Source organism: Osmerus mordax, chromosome 10, assembly GCF_038355195.1.
Source record: "Osmerus mordax isolate fOsmMor3 chromosome 10, fOsmMor3.pri, whole genome shotgun sequence".
Lineage (NCBI taxonomy): Eukaryota > Metazoa > Chordata > Actinopteri > Osmeriformes > Osmeridae > Osmerus > Osmerus mordax.
Window position 1 is genome coordinate 5,689,498 of NC_090059.1, and position 24,363 is coordinate 5,713,860.

Genomic DNA, 24,363 nt, shown 5'->3' on the forward strand with positions numbered 1-24,363 from the left:
AGGGGCATGCATGAAATATGACAGATGTGGGGCACTAATGCTACTGGCCCTGTGAATTGGTACAGGTCGGGGGTCAAGCTGTGTGCACACCTTGGAATGACTGCCCATGCCGACCACCGCGTCGGACCCCTAATACCATTAGCAACCCTTAAATGAACATTCTAAATTGAGCTTTTGTTCTCAAGGTACCAATCCGACCCCAACAACCTACCATGGTTTAAAATGCAGATGGTAGTTTCTTAAACCACAAATAAAAAAGCGGCTTAGGGCCACAACATTTTTTACAATTTCACATCGCTAGAGAAGCCGTCGGCAAAGCCTGGATTTCTTTAGGGAGTCAAATTTAAAAATATTCCAGATTTTCATTGCTTAGTATACTTTTACTTGATTACTTGAGTAAAATTGCCTTATTTGACAATTTAAAATGGACCACAAATTGTAGAATTCAATCTGACAAAATAAGTACATCTAAATGTAACCAATATACATAGGTTTAAATTGGGTTCATAGTGTATGAGAGTGAGCGAATAATATACTGTACATTCTAAAGGTTAGAAAATATTTTTTATTATTATTAATCATTTTAACTAAATGACCCGAACATACTACTTGTCTGATAAATAATTCTAATCTAATCATTAGTTATTTATAAAATAATTGTTAAAATGTTGTTAATTATTGATAATGTACAATTTATGTGACAGAATACAACCGTATTAAGTGTTCTCAAAAGCTCGTCTTTACAAAGCTGAGAAGCCTTCCAAGGCCTAATGCATGTTGAAAGTGTAAAACAGGTCTAACGTAGGTGAAAAGATGGAGAGGGAAGTAGAGAGCAGAGCATCGAGCAGGCAGCTTTGTGGCCCAGCATGATCACATCAGCACCAGTATTAAATTAACTCTCCGACTTTGAAACTTATTGATCTGCTATTAAGACACTAGTGAACTTGATGAAGTGAGTGCTGTAGGTGACTCAGGAACTTCAAAGTCCTGCACGAGCCACATAAAACAAGATGCTTTGATCCCCCCCCACCCCTTGCCTCGGATCTGGTGGGGGCTTCACAGGCACCCCCAATTCCACTCTCCTCTCCTTTCTCCCACACCCAAGGCCCGGGTTTTAGTGCCGGCTCTTTTTCTCCATCACTTTACAGCAACCCCATGAACTGGCACAGTATTACACACACACACACACACACACACACCAGATTCTACGATATGAGGATATTCAACACAGAATGCAATGAACCCAAACACATCATTACTGTGGTATTTCAATATAACAATATAATACACACCGCATACGGCTAAGCATCAAAATAATGCACACTCACACATAAAATTATCCCTCATGTCCTTGTTAGATGGAGCTGATGAAATTAAATAGTATTGTTGATAAAAGGAGGCTCTTGACCAAGAGTATGTTTTTGTTAATACTAACAGTGCTAGAAGTAGTCATGCTTTTGTGTGGTTGAAAGCCCCCCACACCCCTTAAGGCAAATATTCACACCCGCATTAGATGCAGCACACTGCCAATCATATACATTACATTTTTTCACTTTGCGCCACTGGGTGGTGGTAGTACTTAATGTTTTTGACTTACTTATTATATGCCAAGATGTAAACCAATTGAGACAAAGCAATAGAGCACTGTCTTTTTTGGTCAAAACCCTATAAAGGAACTTGATTTAAAAATACCATATAACAAAAGCATGGTCGAACCTACTGATAACTTTCTCTTTATACTCATTCCACTACAATACTCAATATATACACAAAAACACAGAGATTAGCTTCTACTCCACGCAAAATAAAGGGCTGAATAAAATAAATGCTTAATGAATTATTGGCTGGACAGTGTTTGTGCTGAGAGTAGTGCTTGAGAGGTCTGTCAGTGCGTGTGTGTGAGCGTGCATACCAGCACGTGGAGTGCTGTTTAATTAATAGTAAACAGATGACAAATGTGACATAGTTAAACATTTAATGTGTGTTTATCCCCCACCCCCTCCCCCAGCACCCATTTATATAGTTCATAGGAAATGGAAGTGGGTGTTGGTAAAGACTGATGGAGGAGAGATGCCACTGGATTAGAATGCAGCTCTGTTACAGTGAGTCTGTGACAGTCAGCAGGCACAGAGACTTCCTGACAATTGTTTTGACATCTTACTGTTCAAAATAATCCTTTATATCAAACAGAATTGTGTAAACGAGAAGGTAAATACGCAAATATTTAGTTTACTGTGTAGATGGAGACAATTAAATTAGTATTGCATTTTATGTTGGTAATATTTTATATATTATATTTTAATAAAATAACGAATTTATTCTCCAAGCTGTCCTCCCCCCCCCCCCCCCCCCCCCCCCCAATTTTTATCGACAAAATTATGTTTAACGGCTGCATCCTCAGTTTTATATATTTTTTGTCCCACCTCACATTTTAAAACAAACTTACGCCCCTAATTCCACGCACTATATTTTCTGTTAATGCACACAAATGATTTGATGTTGCTCTTGAATTATAACCTGACAATAACACTATTTGAGGCTTCCAATCTCTTGTTGGAGGGCATTACCAAGAGTCAATGTCAAATCCAAAGCTTCAGTATTCCCGCAGAACGAACCAGGCCTCCGGCACACACTTTTTTAACCCACTTGCAATATCTAAGTAAAAATCATCACATCCATTGTGACAATGTTCAACTGAAAAACGAATATTGTGATTGTGTGTGTGTTGGGGGGGGCAAGCAAAAAACAAAAACAAAAAGAGGGATATGGAGAAGAAGAGGTGGTGGTGGAGGGAAAAAGAGCCCTGCGCCATGAGCATATATAAGAGAACTTTCACCAATTAGTGGGGAGAAACGGGAGTGGGAGCTGCCGCAGCACCGGCACTCAAAGAGCCAGGCCTCGCGGCAAGCTGTCATGTCGGCAGGATTGATCAACAGGCCTGCTATTTCTAATGGCATGTTGTCATGAAGCCGCAGCCATGGGGAGCCACCTGCCTCAGTCCTCGTAGACAGCAAAGAGAGAGAGAGAGAGTGTGTGTGTATGTGTGTGTATTTGAAAGATGGGTTTGGGAGATACAGTAGCATCTATACCTATTCTCTGCTCATATATCTTTTACTAACAATTTGAGAAGGGCCTCAGTTCCCCCTCCCCTTGTGCAGTCAACCTTACTTATCCCCTGAAGTCTTACATTGTGGCAGGTGTACATGTTCTGTTTCATTCCCACTGAGCATAGCCACACAAAACTCATATCAAAACAATTAATGCAAAAATAATTTAGCTAAAATACTAACCAAATCATAAAGAATATTTTTTTGGACAACAAAGTTGTTCAGCAATTATTGTAGGTGATGAAAATGAAATACAACATGTTACAGCGTAACATAGAATGTATTCGTTTATCTCACTTTCATTACGTAAACCCGTATCTTCAATCTGTAGTTAATATAAGCTTTCGGTAAACTGCATTTTATAAATTAAATGCAGCTCGTTTGATTGGTTTTAGATTTAGATTTATTCCTCTTACGATTTAGCTGAAAAATGTACCTATAAAAGGTCTAAAAAACACTCACCGTAAAACAATTAGATTCAAACAAAGGAAATTCCATCATTCAAAATGTGTTGCGTTTTGTTTTCAGTGATACAATTTTTTTTTGTTTTTAACAAAAACTAGACTGAAGTATTGCTCAATTTCTAGCCTCAGTGACCATACGCAACTGTCCTTGCCAACAATAAAAAGTCAAATAAAAGTTACAGAACTTTCAAGTTCAAGGTAGTACTAGCTACTTGGAGTGCATGTCACGTACAGGTAACCTTTTATCGGGCCTGCCTCTGGTCTCATCAGTCGATTAAATTCTCTGCCCGCGGCAGTGGCTTAGCCGAGGGACACAGGCCAATAGAAAATATTTCATTGTGTTAGCATTTCAAATGGCGAGTAGAGGGCTGAGGGGTGGGTGTTTAGAGGAACAGGGGGGAAGAAGCTCTAACCGATCATTGCCAGCGGAATTAATTGGCTATTCCAAGATAAATGTCCCTTACCCACGATCCTCGGAGGGCCGAACGCTAGCGGTGGCCACTTTTTTTGTTCGGTGTCTTCAAAAAGAGGACCGCTTGGGGGTACTGGCCGTATTAGGGTTTAGCTCAGTCCCCTAAAGGCTGGGTGAAAATAATCAGATGCACTGAACCAAACTCGACTAATCCACATCCTAATTAAAAACTCAAAACCCTATTACACCTCACCGTAATGGAAATCTGCAAATAAATACTTATATTTAAAGAAAGTTAGATAAAAAAACGTACAGAGATTATTTATTTATTTACGCAACAGTTTGGATTCATAAAACACAAGAAGCAAGACAAGGAAAAAAGCTAAATACGCACTGAAAAATAAAATGTTGAACAATGGCCACCGCTCGGCTTTCAGCCAACGCTCCATAAATGGCTCAAGATGGAGTTACCATGGTGGTGCTTCCATCCTTTTATTCAAAGGGATTTGAGTTTGAGCTCTTTTACACATTGCCCAAGCATATGCAATGACCCACACTGATATTTGTGAATCTTAAGACATATCTTAATCTAACCTTTTTCTTTTTTGTAAGCTCTGTGGCTTTTAAGACTCAAACCAGCAGTAAGAATGAGCATTGTTGAAAGTGAGGGAGGAGGTAACCCTGGGAGACTATTCCACAGAAATGTTGGGCCTGGTCCAGGGCAGGAGCCCTCTGGATAAACAGCTGCTTGTGCGTACGAATCAGCAGCTCTATAGTGAAAAGTAAAAAAAATAATAATAATTCAAAAAACAACAGCCAAGAAAATAAAGATTAAGATTAAGGGGGAACCATCCGAAATTCTCCATATCGACCGCATTAGGTCTATACCATGCAGGGTGTCGATTTCATCCCCCCCGAAGACGGCTGGGCGAATTCGCAGCGGTCCCCATTACACACCACTCCTTCGCTCATTGTGAATTCCAGCAACGAAGTCAATCTTATTAACTTCCGCACTGGTTCACACATGACATTTTCTTCAATTTTCTCGCCAACATCAAAAACATCAATTAGCAGCTCGAAAATGGGAAGTAGTGAATGACAGAGTCTGATAACACCGACTTATTTGAAGCTGAGGGTAAATCTATTCTCTGGTTTCTGAATGTGTTCATTACAATTGCTTTTTCAAAGAAGACCTCCAAAAAGCAAATAAATTAAATTTATCTTCGAGAAATGTCCAGAAATTGTTTTTTTTTTCCTTCTGTGTCTATCTCTTGGCCTCAGTCGGCAACACAAAGCATAGTGGTGCCACGTTTCCTCTTTCTCATTATAAGAGATCACAACTGCTACAGAAGTTGAAACCATGTACTCTAACCCCAATCCAACCTGTATAATAAATGTTTCCAGAATTGCCACATTTTGTCAGGATGGAAAAAGAGAGATTAAATAACTGCCAACTGACCTAAAGTCAAATGATAACATGTCCTACAACATTTAAACTGAATACCAAAAATTCCCAACAACTAACAAATTATAATGTAATGGAAGTTGTATTGATTTTGATTTGTTTTGTGTTCCAATAGTTTTAGCTTTTACTATTTACAATGGATATGACTGAATAAGTAATTGTCCTAGGTACTAATAAATGGTAGTATCAAATTCCATATTATTTCAAACTTCTGAACTTATTATTTCTAATGTCACTGAAAAATTGTATTAGTATGTTAAATACAGTCTCTCAATGGATAATTTCCTACTTTTGAATCATGCATTACATCACAAAATTGACAGAAATATGAAACTGGCCATTAATAAACCATTCTGTGTCCAACTTTCCTTCCCCCAAATGTGATGAACATGAAACCCAATAAACCTTGGCTAGTAACCTTTAAGTTAAAGGCTATTTCTGCTGATATCCAAACATTGTCAGACAGCTTCCTCATGCTTGAGTTACATCTCTGAGAGGGTGAACAAAAGCAACTTCAGTGGCAACGGAAAGACACTCGTAATGCAAGGGGGGAGGGGGGATCACGTTCCTTCAGCCATTGATTTCTGATCTTTTGACATTATTTGGTTGCTTTATATTTTCTAGCCCGTCTTTTCTTCCGTGTCACAAAAGACAGGGATGTCTAAACAAGCGACGGTGGGGATATCTACTATCTGTCAGAAGAGCAGGCTTTTCCCGGTACTGAAGCGGCGGAGTGCTCTGACACAGTGCCGAGAATCAGCGGGATGAAAATATCACCCTTTATAATGGAGGCTAATCAGATTTCGGATTCTGTATAGCTTCTTGCCAAGGGAGAACGGGTGGCATAAAGAAAAATAACAGTAACCAATATGCTTCCCCTCCTCCATCAACACTCACATCATCATTGAACCCAAAATAAACTTTCTAAATGGTAAATCCTAGATTTAATAATCAGATGAGCTATTGTGGCAAATACATGTATAAATAAATGCATGGTGACACATTTAGGTGCATTTCTGGCTTGGTTTAACCATAGAAAGAAATATGGCGCAGAACAAACAAGCTGGCTAAATGCAGAACGAAATAAGAGGTGGATTTGTAATACCTCTGCTAGATGAATACTGAACATAGAACACTGATCATTCCCATTAAAATGGGATTTGATCATCTGCCTCATGCACTTTCACAGGCCTGTTTCAGATTAGAACCATGAAAATTATAAAATGGTGGTGTTTATCTCCTTGTAATTATTTTGATGCAGATGACAGAGATTGTTTGTGTGTGGCAGAGAGAGAAAGCGAGAGAGAGAGCGAGAGAAAGAGAGAGAGAGAGAGAGAGAGAGAGAGAGAGAGAGAGAGAGAGAGAGAGAGAGAGAGAGAGAGAGAGAGAGAGAGAGAGAGAAGAGGAGAGAAAGAGACTTGGATTCATTGTTTGAGCCAGAAAACACACAGCAACACAAATAACTATGTATGAACAAAGCTGAATGGTACCTCTTAGTACCATTAACCTATTAGATTATTTTAACAAAAACCTAGCGGTAAGTGATTTGTAATATCACTTCAGGTTTGGGCATACTACGCTTCCTCCAAGTTAAGTGGGGACTGACTAATGTTCTCATGGCCTGACACTAATGGACTTTCAATGAGGTCAAAAATACAGAAACCCTGGACAACTACGGCCCGGCTACAGCTAGGTCAATGGATGTCACTTCACTGGCAAATGAAGTGTATCTGTATATTTCTTAACCTGAATGTTTCAGCAATATTCTCTATTTTCTGTGCTCTCCATTATTATAGTCTATATATCGTTTCTACAATATCCAGTAAGCTTCAGCATTTGAGCAATGTTTCCTGAATTGTTAAATGTTTCCATACAACCTTAGTGAATTTATATTGTTTATCAAACACACAAATAATAAACTTTTCTTCTTGTTTGGATGAATGAAATGGAATTGCAATAAAAGAAACACTATATAGCGTTTCATTCAATCACTTCAATACATTTTAAAAGCCAACAGTTAATCATTTTGTATGCGGTTCAACCTTATTTACCTTGTACATGTACTGAACTGCTTTGTAAACAACAGTTTCATGAGTTTAAAAAAGCATATGGGGATTGTACTGTTTTCCTTCCCTTCATACCTTTAGTTGCATCAATGTTAAGGGTTAAGGAAAAAGTGTAGGTTATATTCTTGGACTTGAACAAGCAATAGATTGTTTAAATTGTTGCTACTGTAAAAACTGGGCCCATCAATGGTTACGTCTGTATCCTTTTATAATCACTCCTTCTTTAGGTCCATTAAAGTTTGGCCGTGTCACTTGATTATTACTCTTCGTATCTACCTTTCCAATTACTTTTGAGTTTGGGATTTACAAATGTGTGCTTTCATGTCCCGTGTTGGCAGATAAGTCGCTGCTCCTGGCCATGAAAGTAGCTTTTTAATGAGCTGCGCCAGGGTTAATTGGTTTGCTAAGATCCCAGAGTCATGTGTCTCAATATGAAATTAAGCTATTTCCTGGTGTTTCTAAGACTTATTTAATTACAAACACTTCAGACCAATTTCCATTTCCCACAGAGACAAGGCAAAAAATTGATGCTTTGTTGAACTCAATCTGTTTGTTTGACTCACTCAATAAGTTTGTTTACTGGTTTATGCTGGTTGTTTCGCCCAATAATTCTTGACAGTCATGAACGTCCTAGTCCACACTGGGTGTACAATGATCTTGAAGATGGTTTTCCCCTTCATCAGATATATCACTTACTTCCCCACTCATCCTCCATTTACTTGTTTTTTCTCTCTCCCACACACACAAGCCCATCTCTCCTAAACAATCAGTACCAGTTACTTGCTATTAGGAACTACATGAAGTGAATCTGCCAAAATACCTTAATAATATTATCACTGGAGCAAATGTGTTATGCTCCCCTTCTCAGGGGGTACTGAAGGGTTTCAACAGCCCTGACACTGTAATTAAGGGGTCTACAAAATGCAGCAACCATCTCACTTTAACACTAATTCAATCCATCTTCATTTCCCAGGCACTGCCCCCTCTCATTGATGGATAGTCATCATTAGAGGGTGACAAAGTGCTGAAACGAGTGAGGTGTGCGTGTGTGTGTTTGTCCCATTGCTGAGGAGCAGCAAAATGTGTCCTCTTTGACACACACTATTGCTTTTAAAAGTGCGGTCATATTTTACAGTACTGAAAAGTGCGTGTGGAGAAAGGCAGAGGGTGCGTTGTGGGTCAGTGAGCGGGGCAGCATCCTAGACTCACAAACAGTGTACACAGCAGTAACATACGTGAGAGAATGCGCACATAATACACACTGCGCTTAGCCCACAATGACCCCGACTCACAGAGAGACTAGTGTTTTTTTGCAGCCTTTTATAGCATGCTGCTCAGACTGCTGAGATGTTGGACACACACACGTTTTATGTTTGCTGCAGTCCAACACTCACCACAGGCCCTGATTGAGGGAGGCTGGTCTGGTGGTACTCTATATTTTTAAGTTTATATATTTGGGTCCCAGTTGGGCCATATATTTTAATTATGTGCTCTGGTTCTTTTCCTAAAAGGGAATGAGCAGTGGGATGAGAGTCTGCGAGTCATCCCAGTGCAGCAGAAGGCCAGAGAATGAGGCCCTTTTGCTCGCCGTGGGCTGTCTCATACACTACATTATTGCGCCTCTCTCTCTCTCTCTCTCTCTCTCTCTCTCTCTCTCTCTCTCTCTCTCTCTCTCTCTCTCTCTCTCTCTCTCTCTCTCTCTCTCTCTCTCTCTCTCTCTCTCTCTCTCTCTCTCTCTCCCCTCTCTCTCTCCCCTCTCTCTCTCTCTCTCCCCTCTCTCTCTCTCCAATCCCCTTTCTTCCTCTCCAACAAACACAAACATAGACAACGGCACTGAAGATCATTTAAAAAAATAACTATAATCATGGACACAGATAGCCACATAATGAGCGGCTTCCCACAAACATCTGACACACTGGATAAAGAATAGGCCAAACCCACTGGGCCAGTATAATGGGAATGTGAAATGACGGAATAAACAACTGAAAAGGAGGTGAAGAGGAACAAATGCCCACGAGAGCAAGTCCCAAGCTGATGTTAAAGCTAGACTGGTGCTGCGCTCAATGTTATTATCTCTGTTCTTCTTTCTCGCCACCAGGTTTTGGGGTCACTGGTGCCACACACACACATGCTTGGCCATGCCATTTCAATAATTGAATTGTGTCTGGAGCTCTCAATCAATAGTGCTCAGTGACCCCAGGGAGGGCCCTGCGAAGAGTATCCACCAAAAATGTCCCTGGGAAGAAGCCCGCTGGTACGCCACTCCTGCACGTTAACCAGAAGGAGGTGCCATGAGGATGAAGTTGTCTAAAATGGCCATTGCCACATCAGCATCCCATCATGATTTGGCTTTTCTCCACCCACCGTGACACATGATCTTATGCACCAAATTGTCTCTATTTTTCATCCATATTACACGGATTAAAAGGTAAATAGACACCTTTACTGTCAAACTCGATTTACCATCGGAGAACACAGAGACGTTCAAAGCCAGGTAATACTGCTTTGCTGAATACATGAGATTTTTAGGCTTGTGGACTCTCGTTTTGTTGGCTCAGTGTGCGGAAGGAAGGTGTTGCCACAGACTGTTCGACTTTCAGTGTGCATACATTGTACACACACATCTGGATTAAATTGACTCTTTCTTGCTCACATTTGTGTAGAATAGAAGACAAGGTATCAAGTTCAAGTCTTGTATTGTCAGATGCACAACAAGACAACGCAAAGCAACCTGGCATAACATAACATATAAGTACACAGAACATAGATTACATCTATAACTAGAGAGGGTACAATTTCTGGGGAAATTGTAGGGTGTGCTTGCTTGCGTCGATTGCACAGGGGTCCGTTTTTGAATGAAATTTTTACAACTGATTTCTGTATATTTTATATGAAAATGCATACTTATTATTTATAAAGATTAAATAGATTTAAAGGAAAAAAAAATTGCTGCTCATTTACAACTGAAAATACGAGTGAAGTGTAGAATGAAATAGATGTCTTCTCATTTCCCCTGCAAGAGGCAGCCTCATCGTTGAATCAAAACGAATAAATTTGGCAGACCGGTGTAAAAATGGACCTAATCTCTATGACTTAAACGTCCTTTTAAGTTGTCCCTTCTCGTGATATTTTCAGGCATTTAGCCTACTCATATTGCATTCATTCATTAATAAAGAACCCCCTTTGAAGATTATTCTACGACGTTACCCGGCAGTAGAAGATGGAATCGCGATTCAGACAGTCCCATCTGCTAACTGAAAATATGCCCCCCAAAACGTAAATAAGCTTGACATTTATTTAGTGGAAAATCGCTCATTCATAAAAAGCTTACTGGTAGCGATCATTGTCAGTAACAACGCAAAATGCGATATAGCCCTGTGTGGAGAAGCCCCGGTAAATTGTACTACTACGGTACAGTACTAGTAGACTACTGCTGTGTTCGTCTTGGTAGCGATTGCGTTGGTTGAATTGGATTTAACGTTCCGTTGTACGGTTTAGGCTGAAATTAATTATTTTCATGAACAGATTGGCAACGTTTAGGCTGTGGCAATGAAGTTCAGGTTAGTAGTTAGATAGACTTTTGATTAAGTAAGGGGAGTGCCGAACATGTTCTGTCGCCGTTTGACTTCCTACAGCTGTGTAGATGTTTTTGTAGTGTCTCGCGTAGGCTACAGCATTGCAGTGAGCAACACTGGTTTGAAACCACAGGTAATGATAATTTCACCCACAAATCGTTTACTTGTAATGTAATGTCATAATAAATCCTACAACGAAAATGTATTTGTGAGGAATGTTTATTTTAAAGATTGAAAACAGATGCATCATAGACCACTGTAGTATGTGTTGCCCGGGCAACAGAGGCTAATTTCATGATGCTAATGCTTCAGTGAAATAGTAGACTACCGTTTCCAAAAGTAGATGTGGGCCTACTTCCTTAATAATATCAGCTAATATTGTACATTACATTTAATAATTGTGTTTCACATCACAAAGTAAAATGAGTAAATAGTTATCACCCTGGCCTCTTTGCTTGTGGCGTTCCTGCAGCTGCCTTGCAGTAAAGCTATAGTTAGCCTAGCTATCCCCTAAGTTAACAGATGTGAAACAAATGTTCTGCTACAGGTAGTCACGCGTGTTTTCGTGACGTTAGTGACGTAGTGACGTTAGTAACGTCAGTGACTGTGGCTAGCAAATTAGCCACCGTTAGCTTCACTTTTCACCACAAAAACGCAATTTCTACTTAAACCATGCAACGGAACGTAAATAAAAATACAACCAACGCAATCGCTACCAAGACGAACCTTTTGACACCGCCGTTGTGTATGTAGTCCAAATATTGACTGATCCTTAGGGGGGCAAAAATAAATAATAATAAATAAATAAATATATATGTGAGAGAACAAAGGTTGTGCTCTCGCCGAAGGCTTGAGCACACCCAATAAGCAAAAATATTGTAAACCTCCTAATATACAAATAATATACAATATTCAATACAGTATTCTAAACCTCTAAATACACATAATACACATAATAACCTATACTAACCGTTTAAACCTATACTAACCTAAGACAAGTGAAGTACAATAGTGCAATATTGCTGATAGTGCAACCAGTAGCTCAAAGTAACAGCGTGTAAAGTGACTAGTGAGAAGTGTATCAGTGTCCATATCAATGTCCATTCAGAAGCCTGATGGTATCATGACTTACATTTTGGGATGGCACAAACACACATACACAAAACCCTTGCATACCCTGGATGTTGCAACTTTCAGACAGCTAGCCAGCCTTCAGTCCCTGTAGTTTGTTTAGCAACACCCCCATTTGACGACGCCAGAAGGGTGCAATTACAGCCAATTACAGCCTGTCAGTTTTATTAAGAGGAAGAAGGCTGGCCAGCCTTGGGGGCAGTGAGGAAGAAGCACGTGGAGATGGCACCACAGCAACAAACTACTGCAAGCTTCTGAGGGTGTGAGGTGGTGGGACGCAGGGTATTTGTCTCAGGAGACAAGCACATGAGCAGACACCAGCCAACCATAACACGTTACATTTGACAGATGTCCAGACTAAACAGTCACACCATAAATGTTAACTTTGTACACAAAAGACAAAAAGGTTGAAGTAACAGACTTGAAAAGTTTTTTTAGCTGCTTGTCAAAGCTCCACAGTGAGCAGGGTGGGGGTCAGCGGGTCACAGAGGTCAACTGTACAGTACATGGTGACATCAGTCACTCTTCAGAGATAGATGGATGGAACAGTTTTTGTCACTGTGAAAGTAGCAGCATGGAAGTGTGAGAAGGTCAGGCCCTTTTTCACAAATCTCAGTTCAAGTATGTCAAGAGATTATATCTGGTCATATTAGATTATAAAATGATGCAGTATATTACCTGGGATCCTGTTACTTATTACATTGCTATCATATCTATATACATACTCTGTAACTGTGTCAGCACTTGATTGCCTAGTATTTATTGTAGTTGACATACTGAATTTGTCTATCTTACATTCATGGACTTTATTTATTACTGTTTTATGTAATGTACCTGCTATAAGGGACAACAGATGTAAATTAGCTGCTATCTAACTCTAAAGGTGAAATTACTTTAGAATATTGCGCTGTCCCTGCAAAAATAATACATTTCAAAACAGGATTTATGGGTAAATTGAAGGAGCAATGACAAATGCATCAGTTTTGAAATAATGCTAACTGGTTCAAACTGGAATCAAAAATGTTTGAATGCAGATGTCACAAAGCATTTTGGAAGGGGGGGCAGTCATGTGACCTTGCCCTGGGATCCTTGTGTGGGTTTGAATAGAGCAATACAGCTGTGATGGAACAAAACACCGGCAAGTCTTTCATCAGTCATCATCGTATCAAAACCGTGCAGCGTGTGAATATGCCATTGCTCACAATTCTCTTTTCCTCAGACCCCTCGGCGGGGATGTTTACAGATAGCTATCGTTCCATCTTTTTTACGTTTGCGCTTGGACACGTTTCAAAAGGCCAGGGCTTTTTATCTCCTCTCTTGCTGTGAGGAAATTAGCTCCTTAATGGCTTTCAAAACAGGAAACCTGACAATAAAAACTGAAAAGTGAGAATTGCCATTTCCCTCTCGGCCCCTTCAGCAGGCCACATCCCCTATGTTGTTTTGGGGTTGGATGATGCAGTTATGCTAAGATACCAACTAGACAAACTGACCTGATCTACAAGCTTCTTGATCTAGATTTTTTTAATTTATTTTTTACAATTAACAGACAATCCCATCAACAGGTTTCTGCCATAGGCCTGATTTAAGCCTAGCACATACTGCTACCTTTGGTCTCTGAAAATGTATGATATTTTATGCTATGCTGTTGTTTGATGCAATCATGGTTTTGTAAGAAACCCCTTTTAGATATCACTGCCTTATAGCAAGGATTTTTGGAAATGTTGGTGTCAGTGACTACTACAAATACAATGTGGGATCAAAACTGGTTTGTGTTTCTGAAATTTCAGTAATTGACGTTTTGTATTGTTCAACAGCCAATACGAATCAGGCAATTTATTGTTGTTCCACTACAAAAATGTGTGGTTAACCCATTAATAGTGGTCATTGACTTGAGAAATATTTCTTAGTGAGATCCACTTTTCTGCCTCATGCAGGACGGTGTGTCCACTGAATACCCTAGAACATGCCATGAGTATTCTTTCTGCACCCACACTAAAAAAGAATTGGAAGACAGCTACACGCGCTTTGGCACAGCTGGATAAAACAAACCTTAACCGCTCAACTCAACCTCACCAAAGCAGTCTTTTTTTCCATAAGATGTTCTGAAGTGTTATATTTATTTTCTTTCTTCTCCTTTCCATCTTTCGCTAAAACAAATGCATTTTTTTGTGTCCAAAAACACCCCCTTCTCCCTCTCCCTAACCTCTTCCCTCTCCCTCCCAGTGTGCCGTTTCCGCGTGTGGAAGTGTGTTCCATCCTATTGATTTTCTTCCCCCCAATCGGGGCCCTTCTATACACGAGCAACTTCCTTGATGGTGTCATCTCCAGCGCCATTCTCCTTTTAACTGTGCTTTACTCTAGTGGTGTAATGTACAAACCACCAGAAAGGAGGGAGTGGGGGTGGGGGGTGCGGGTAAGAGAAAGAGAAGAAAAAATGATACATGCTCTCTCAAAGTTTCAGCTATTGATTTCTTTTTGATGCAGATGGGTGAAAAAAGAGAACGGTTCAAAGCTGCGAAGAATCTTTTTTGATCACCGCTACAGTAGCGCTAGTTGGTAGTAGTGGTACTAATAGTCGGCAGACTAACGCGTGTTTGTGTGTGCATCTTTGTCACACAAATTCCTTTGTTCTGGTTAGTGTTTGGTTCTGACTCTGACTGCATGCGGTCAGTGGGCTCATTAAATGCAGTGACTAACCTGCTGCAGTATTAAGGCCTGCTGATAGGGCAATCATCTACATGTGCCACAGTGCCTGAAGAAACTGTCTATCCACATGGATTGGGGATGGCAGACAAAATGAATGCATTACTTGTTGCCAGATATAAAACGGCAGATACACAGAAAAAAAAACATACAAAAGAGCAAGATTATTCAATGAACCAGAGAAGGGAACTGAAAAAAAGGAAAAGGTAACATGGGAAAAAAACAACTGGTGTTTGCAATGGTAAGTCTGAAATTATTCCAGGAGGTAAAACATGGAGGACAGGAGAGAAGGAGGAGATAGAACAGGAAACAGAAATATCTTAAGTCTTTTACAGTCTCCATTCATTCCCAATGTGGTGAACTGCCATGGCTTCTCATCCAGTGCTCCACACTCTCACCCAGTCCTCTCTGTGATGTGCAGCTGTGTCCACTGGGGGCTACAATTAGCCCATCAAACTCATTCCAGCCGGGACTTGGCGCCGCCTCTACAACCCACCTCTCCAACCCCCCTTCTGCTCTCTGGAGCCTACTCCTCCAAAGAGACGGGCAACTTGTAAGACTGGGGGAGGTAGCCTTTGAAGTCCCAGGCTCTGCAGAGGCCTCCCTTTTTGCTCATATCAAGGGTGAGGAGATATAACAATTAAAACTGCAAGAGGGGCAGGCCCACACTGCAGTACGTACATACGCCAGTGAGTTTGTGTGCCACGTCCGCTTACTTGATGGAGTTAAGAAGAACACATCATGGCTAATGGAGGGACTCCACCAGAGACCATGGTGAAAAAATATATGTAGATGACCATTTATCTACATTCTCCATATTCTTCTCTCGCTGCTGATTTATACCAATGTGGAGTTTTATTTACCTACACTAAGTACCTACACTAAGTGACCTAGGAATCATCTTCTCTCCTTTCTTCTCATAAAGGGCTCAGTAGCAGCCTTCCAGATAAATTAAACAGCATTGCCCACCAGCCCAGAGAGAGAGAGAGAAAAAGAGAGAGAGAAACAGAGAGGGAAACAGAGAGGGAAACACAGAAAGAGACACCATCTCACACAGAGACACAAAAAAACACAATTTGAAGTACTACAATTACTTCAATATGATCCTGCTTACCAGGCCTTATACTTAGATCCTCACTGTCTTGCCTATGGCAAATACACCGTCTACATGGACTGATGTGTGGGGAAGGGTCATCCCTGTGCTTTTGCAGACAAACTGAATCATGTTGTCTCAATAAGATATGGAGCATGGAGCATCCAAACTGAGATTAGATAGTATTTTAGTGGCCGTGAAGGTAAACATAACAAAAGGGGTCTCTTTTGATTGATGAGTAATGCTGTTGAATGACGCTAATTGAGCCAAAAATATCTGCATGGCTTGGAATATAAGGTCTATCGCACCACAAAAACAAGTCAAATGACAGAACGATGAGGTATTCTTTGTCCAACATGACAACATTTTCTCGCAAGAAATAGGTAAACATTTCTAGAAAAAGTGGTAAATTCAAGTACGTCTATAAATATTAGTGAGAATCAACTGAGCCATTCAGGCTGCCAGTTGATTTATCCATGCCTCGCTACACACCAATCAGCTTTCCATTACTACACCAGGCAGTCACTTGTCTGCCATTTCAACGCAAGATGGAGACAGTTCCAAAAGTTCCAATTAAAATATCCATTCACCATGATATTTGAGCCAAAGAAGAGAGAAAGGAGAAAAGCGGGAGAAAAAAACAATAGGTGGGTTTTCCAACAAAGGTTCCCAAAATTCTGTGGACAAGCCATATTTTATTGGTTTCAGCCACAAAAATAATAAGTGTGTGTGTGACGTCTTGTTATAGAGGAACAGAGCATGTTGCAGATGAGAGGGTGACAGTGTTCAAAGAAAAAGGTAGGTCGGTAAAACTATAACAGTTTCTACATCATCGCGTCACTGTCCCTTAATGAGACTCTGGAAGGAGAACTTGTCGTGCGTCCACAAAACCGCACCCGTCTCGCTGAAATCACTGAGCTGTGCTTTTTATTCAAATCTCGCACACAACTGTCACATTGCCAACAATGGCCATGCTTTCTCCACGCTGTTTATTATGTTAACAAGACGAATGAATGAACGAAAACACAAATAATGCATTTAGATAACGTTAATAATGTATGGAATCTAAGCAGCTTTTGACAGATATAGAAGCTTCTCTACATAGTTATGTGGATGTTTTACTTTTTCCCCTGAAGACAATTCTTCCTTGTTGATTTTAATGACCTCCCAGGCCAGAGTTGGGTGTCTGAATAGTGCTTTTTTATTGGCTGTATTGTACAACTTATCTGCCATAACAATTCAGATGGAATGTACAGCCCTGCCTTTATATTAGTACTCATGATATCACCCAAAAGACATCTTCATAGGCAATATGATTGTTGTGAGGCTGTTAAGATAAACAAACAAGAAGCATGTGTGCACCTGTAAGCAGCATCACCTGTCTGGTAGAGATGCCCTAAAAAAACATATGACACCATCTAAAAGACCTTGATGCTAGAAAAAAAGTATGCATGCCATAATTCCTTCTTTATTAAGGAATTGTAGAGACAAAAGAATTGCCTGGCACTGAGGCTACACTAACTACACTGGCTTGAGAGGAAACAAAATAAATACATACAAAAACACCAAAGCAAACAAATACATTTCAGAGATGTCTTCACTGGAACTGCTGAGAAGAACAACGTGAAATAAATTGGAGGTTAGTCTTGCATAGGTTGGGCTGACACACATCTGAAAACAATGCACAAAAAAGGAGAGTGAGAGAGAGGACAATGCAAAACTATTCAGAAAGCAGATACCGAATGTTCCTTAATCCTCCCAACGGTCGCTTTCTTGCCTTAAAACGAAACCCAATTCAGGGCAGCTTTAGTGCTCCCAGGAAACAGTCAGCATTCCATACACACAGTCACTCAGTCAGTCACTGAAGGTGTTTAACTTTAACTCTCACTGTGTAGTCAGCTGTAACAATATTTTTTTCTTTTCAGGGTAAGAGTTTTTGTAGAAAGGGGTTGTAGGGATACACCGAGCTGGATAGGGGGTCTACACACAGCGGAGCAAGCCTGTATCCCCTGACTGTGACTACACCACCCAAGAAAGACACAAACCACAGCATAATTGCTTGAACACAAAGGGACACGGTACCAGTTTCAGCAGTGGATTTGTGTTAGATGGTGTATTGGCTGTCTGACAGTGGTGTAGCATAGGGTCGCAAATTTGCTTCGAACATTGCCATTGCTAAAGATCGATCAATAGATTTTTTTTATTAAATGTTTTTGTTGTTGCCTCTGACATTTAGTCATTTAGCAGACGCTCTTATCCAGAGCGTATGACAGAAACTCTCTGCACCCAGTGACTGTGCCTGGGCAAATGGATTGCTGTATCCCAGCTCCACCAAATTCCTGAAGCCCCAAAAACCTTCACAATCAACTATATTTATTTGCATCATATCTTTCTCTATTAACAGGCAAATCTCATGTTATCCTCTCTGCCTGATGTTCATCACAGTATTTCCTGCTAACATCAATGTAATGATCAGTTGAAAAGAAGACATACCACTAGACATGGTGGTAGGATGTATGTTTGTCAGGTGATGAATCATTGGTGTAGTCGTGGTGTTATATTTTAACACAGAGTCACAGTATTTGCAAAGAACATGATCTTTTTGAAAAAGTTATCTCAAACCATACTTCTAGTTACTCATTTCATCTTTTGATTTTAACGCTCTAGCTTTTTCAGGTAGTTTTCTTTACAACAACAATTACATAGCTTCCTATAATGATCAGGATTGCCAGATTTTATTGACAGTAAACCACACAATCACCTGTGGAGTCTGCTATGCTATGTTTATCCCACCCAAGCCCATTTTTGCCCAAACACTGTCATTAAAAATAACTTAACTGGGCAGAAACCGCCCTTCTGGCAATACGGCAAGTGATACTAAATTTAAATGGCCTAGGTCGATCAAATGAATTTCTATCAATCAAATTCTTATTGACAATTAATTGGATCTTCAATTAATCATTTACATCCCTAGTAAGATATAACAATCTGTATAATTTCACATGTGGATTATAGAAATTGTTGAATAAATGTTCCCACAAATACTTTGTAATTCTCCTCCCACTTCTAGCCAAACAGGCTTTAGTCAACAAAGTGTTCTATGCATTATAGATAATACATGTGTCATGGAGCTTGACTGGTGTACTGTTGCTGCACATGACTCCGAACTATAATAAGTCTCCAGTTAAACTGAAAAATAACTATTCTTTATAGTGTGTTTACAGCCAACATGCAGCCTTTTCTATGAGTTTCTCTTCTCTCTGTTTTCTCTTCATTGAAGTTTTCCTACTGGCAGTGACACTGACACACTACCATAAACTTTCCAGACGATCCAAGGGATTTGATTGAAATCACTAAACGCCATTTTCTAAAGTTAATATGCAAGCTTCTTGGAAATGGAGTAGGCCTTGTGTGAGACACAAACAAATATTGTGAGAGTAATAACAATGTGTATGATCCAAAAGGATTTGCCCAGTGGAAGACTGTGTGGAAACACTCTCCACAGTTACACTCAAGTGTCGATTTGTGAAATAACACATTGCAATGATAAAGCCAATTCCATTAAAATGTCTTTGTCACTGTCCTTTTACTCTTGCCTTCTTGGAATTTTGTATTTTTTTCCTCCTTTGGAGAAACACCACCCCTTCTATTGCATTGCTCGATATAGGAGGCCACAAATGGTAGGAAGTTTTCCTACTCTTTCAGAGTCCATCCCCTTCTTCTCCTTCACCCCTCCTCTCTCCATCACTACCCCTGAACCTCCCGCCTCCCCATTTCAATTCTTCCTCCTACATCCCCCATATTCCCCGCTTCTCACCCAAAAATGCCCCCAGCCCCAGTGCTAATTGGTAAATCTGTTGAACCATAGCAGGTCCAACAATGAGACACCTGGAGCTCTGTCAAAACAAGTTTCCCTGTGAAGCGGCCTCAAGTGTACAGTACACACTCTTCATCGTTTACAGGGACTAGTCTCGGAATCCAATCAGAGCCGGCCAAGAAGACAACTGATTTTACTGGATAAAGTAGAAGACAAGAACTTTAACATTGTTATATCTATATTTAAGCATCGACTGTCCAGTCTCATCCAACAGCAATCATTTTAATTAATATGACACGTGCTGGTAAAAAAAGTACCGCAATCTTCGAAGCATGCAAATACGTTTTTTTTATTACATCAGTCTTATAGTTATATTACAGCATCACACTTCAACATGTGTTGAAGTCACTCACAATAATAAACTACAATTTTAGGATAATTGAATAATCAAACAGCAAAGTAATTTTGTCAAGGCAGGTTTTCTAGACGAGTTTTGGGAGCGTGATGTGGGTCGAGTTGGATTAGCATCTTTGATTTTGTTGGCTATTGTCACTTAGTATCGTCCAAGCCACCACCCATAAAGAAAGATCTGTGGCATTATGTTTGTTTACTCTAAGGTTGTTACTATGGCGGATGCTATTTTCACTCAACTAATTGTATGTATGCGATATATGTATCGCAGATGGTAAGACAATTGACAATGAAAATCTAATAAACTAATTACAGTACATGCATAATGGAAATAAACAAATGTACAAACGTTCTGTTTTGTACTTAAAGTAAGTAAGCAAGTAAGTTTAAAGTCGATCCATCTGTCCTGTTTAGGGCCTGTGTGTTGATCTAGTTATATGTAGCCAAGCATGTTCATGTTTTTCTGTTGCTGTTATGAGCTGAACATGCAGAGAATCAACAGCCATGCGTTTTGTATGCTTTTCTTAGCCAACAAGTTAACAAGCAACAGCAACAACAGTAAGATAGCTAGCGCAGTTGCAGCGTCGTTGTTCATATGGTTGTGGTACACCAGTTACTGTTTCCACTGATTACTTGCCTGCGGGAAGTGTGACCTACATGCAGACCAAAATACCAGCACCTGTCACATATATTCATTTGAGTTATAAATTAGGGTTGAGCTCTGGTGACAGTCTTTGAAGCTTTGTTCATATCTCAAACACATACACTAGTAAGCTTTAGTGGATTTTGTAGATTTGGTGGTCTATCTATGAAACCCACTATACAAGACAACCCTATATGACCTACCTCAGACTGTTTGACTGAGACAGACAGACACACACGCACACACAGATACACACCTTAGACAGAAACACATACATCAAAAGTATGCAGGAATCCTTGGGCAGACAAACACATGTTTAAGGTGCACATGCACAGACACACCCAATAGAACTATCTAGTCAAACAAGTTCTGGCACAAACACCTTCATAAGAGGGATTGAAAAAAGAAAAAAACGCAAGAAGGGAAGTCTTTCTCCAAATTAAGGTATGATTACAAGATGTTTCCAAGGCAAGATGTAAGAACCTAAAAACAATAGATCAGCCATGCAATTTAAACTAAAGGGACAGTTCATACCCAACATAAAAGTTGTTTATCCTGTAGTACTATTTATCCATCTTTATTATATGGCATTATAACCACAGTACGAGCATTCTGATTGGCTAATGGGTAGTTATGCCAGCCGCGTATTGACCTCATCGCCGGTCTACGGTCTGATACGGATTATTATTGGCCTGCTCTGTCGTCATCTTCAAAATGAGCGATATCGAGTAGTCTGCTGGGTTTTACAATCCAGACGATACTGAAGACATCAACAGCGACAAAGAAATTGTTAACTTTCTAAAAGAGTTATTTGTGTTGGAATTAAAGCCATTTTAGCAGAACCATGTTGTCCGCTTTCTATCAAAAGTAATTGGTTGCAAGGCAACACCTGAAACACACCGTGAGAAGACTTGAGAGCTAGCTACAATTAGCCTACCATTTATTTTCATTTACAAAATGAAAAGAGCTAAAAATGCCATATAATAATAATAATGCATCTACTCATGGACGAGAGGCTCATGCTTGTGACAGTGCATGTAAACATGAATGGTGTTGTCCTCCGCTGAGCTGTAAGGTTATCTAGTTCAGTAATGCTAGGGTGAGCAAATAATATTAATTAGCTATAAACTAATCTCAAGCTAGCAATGTCCGACTATGAGGGACACATCGAAACCTACCTTGCTTCACCGTTTTTTTAACCAGAGTACACAGACACATTTTTACATCTTACAAGCCTCTTGTCCATGAGTAGATGCACACTTCCTTCTGCATGTTGGTTGGTGGGTGTAGTTTGGTGGAAAGAAACATGAAACTGCTCAACACAAGGTCTGTGGATTGTCTTGAGTAACCGGTCGGTGATTTCTGGAAAGAGACATTGCTGTTGAGTTTTCCAAATGTATCTTTTGGATGCTTTGAACACCACAAGACTTGCCCAATCTAGTTCCATTATAATTGAGGGAAGACAGACATCTCTACAACAGACATTTACATTTCATTACAGACATCTCCCACACTCAGCAACTTACACCCAAACAATCAAGATGAGTAAATAGCACTACAGGTAAGAGGAAAATGATGCATTTTTATTTGGGGATGAACAGTCCCTTTAATAGAAGGGACCCCACAAAAGAAGGTAAATAAATGTATGCTCTGATTTTCAATTGCACCCTCTTCTACTTGTTGCGAGCCTACTGTAAAGCTTTAGGTGACGAGCAATACCACTTTCCCAATGATCTCAGCAACAAAGGTCAGTTCTGCGGATCAAGGATAACACAACATATTCCACTCCATTCACTCCCACCATCCCTGCCACTGTTTGTTGTAAAGGGAGAGAACAACAGCGCATTAAGACATTAGTGGAGAACAAGGTCCCACCCTACTAAAAGATGGAATAAAAACGGGAAATTAAGGTATATATCAGATATAATATTTGTCATTTTTTCAATATTTCTGTTGAAGGACCTGAGGAAAATCATGTGAAACTAAATGACTTTGTCTAAACCCCCCGACCTTCATCTTCAACAAAGACACCAGTTTGTTACGTACATGGATAAACATGCATGATGCCAGTGCATGTACACGCGCACAGACACACATATACACAAAATAGCACACCAACTTCTCACTGGCTTGCATTCAAGCACAGATGCTGATTATAAAGAGAATCCTCTTCAAGACAGCTGCTATGAGATGTAGATAGACAGAGAACAAAAAGATCTATTCCGGAAGAAGATTCAAACAAGAACACAAACTAGCAGAATAACGAGAAGGCATGGCAAAAATAAGTCACAAATAGTGTGACCATTTGACAAAGAAATCTGAAAAGAGGGATTGTGAAAGGATTGGTACATACACACACAGCAGAAGTCTCCACAGATAGGAACCACTGTTGATTACAACAGTATAATTCTAAACTGTCTAATAGAACAGCTCTAACATACTTTGGTGCAGTTATACAGTAAGTGCTCAGTGTCAATTCAGTTTTTGACCACTGCCTAACCCTACCTTGAAGGAAAACAATCCAAAACCATCTGCACCAGACTTGAGGCGATGATAGTGAACTACAGCCAGCTCCACATAAGGGCAACAATGGTCAGGTGCTTACCAAGCGCACTTCATGGTTATTCATAAACTTCCCAAAGGAAATAGACGTTTAGCTAAGAACACTGGACTTGCGCTTATGTTTGAAATGCACTGTCCTCTGTTAAATGTGAGTAGATTTAGCCATCATAGAACAAAACATTTGCAATGCCATTTCCAGAATAACAAAGCAAGTCACCAACACAGCAGCAGCACGCAATCAGCACAATAAAGCACAGCATAGCATGATTATCATCAAGATCAAAGTTAAGCATTACTTTAATCATAAAAAAAAAAATCATAATTGTAAGTTGTTAATTGTTGGCATCAACCAGCTACAAGATACTTGGAAGTCAAAGGTCTCTCACCAACTGAAATTGGTGAAGGCTCAGATCTGACTGTCCGGGGAATTCCAAGCAGAAGGGCCCCTGAAAGGCAAAGATGGATGTTCCCGAGTCACACAATTATATCAGCTCTCACACACATACATCACACACACCTTTAGCCTAGCCTGCTATGGTCTGAATTCAAAAAGAAAATGTGATTCTTGCATCAAGTATTAATTCACTCCTGTCCATCGTATCCCTATTCATTTATTTAACCTTGCATTTCCTTTTCTGTTGGCTTGGCGTTTTTCCTCCTGGATTTGTACATGGCTGGATTCTACATGTTACACAGAGAATATGAGTGTGTTTGTGGCTCTGCTGTGTTTACACGGCTGTTACACTATCTGGCTTTTTGTTAGCCTTGTACTACCTAGCCTTGCTGGCTGCTCAAGCATACATGGACTCTAAAGAGGGCCGGAGGGATGGTGTGGTTGTGAAGTTGAACATGGAGGATTCAAATCTTTGTATGTGGGTGAGCGCATAACAGCCAAATCAGCTCTTACATTACTC

General features: G+C 40.0%; 1 protein-coding gene across 7 annotated transcripts in view; it reads right to left on the reverse strand.

The window, feature by feature from the left end:
• Nucleotides 1-24,363, reverse strand: part of tcf7l2 (transcription factor 7 like 2) — an 88,307-nt gene that overhangs the window by 27,148 nt on the left and 36,796 nt on the right. For all 7 annotated transcript variants that reach the window (XM_067244276.1, XM_067244282.1, XM_067244277.1 and 4 more), the window contains exon 5: nt 23,836-23,895. In XM_067244276.1, coding sequence (XP_067100377.1) covers nt 23,836-23,895 — 60 coding nt within the window. The remainder of the gene's footprint in view (nt 1-23,835; nt 23,896-24,363) is intronic.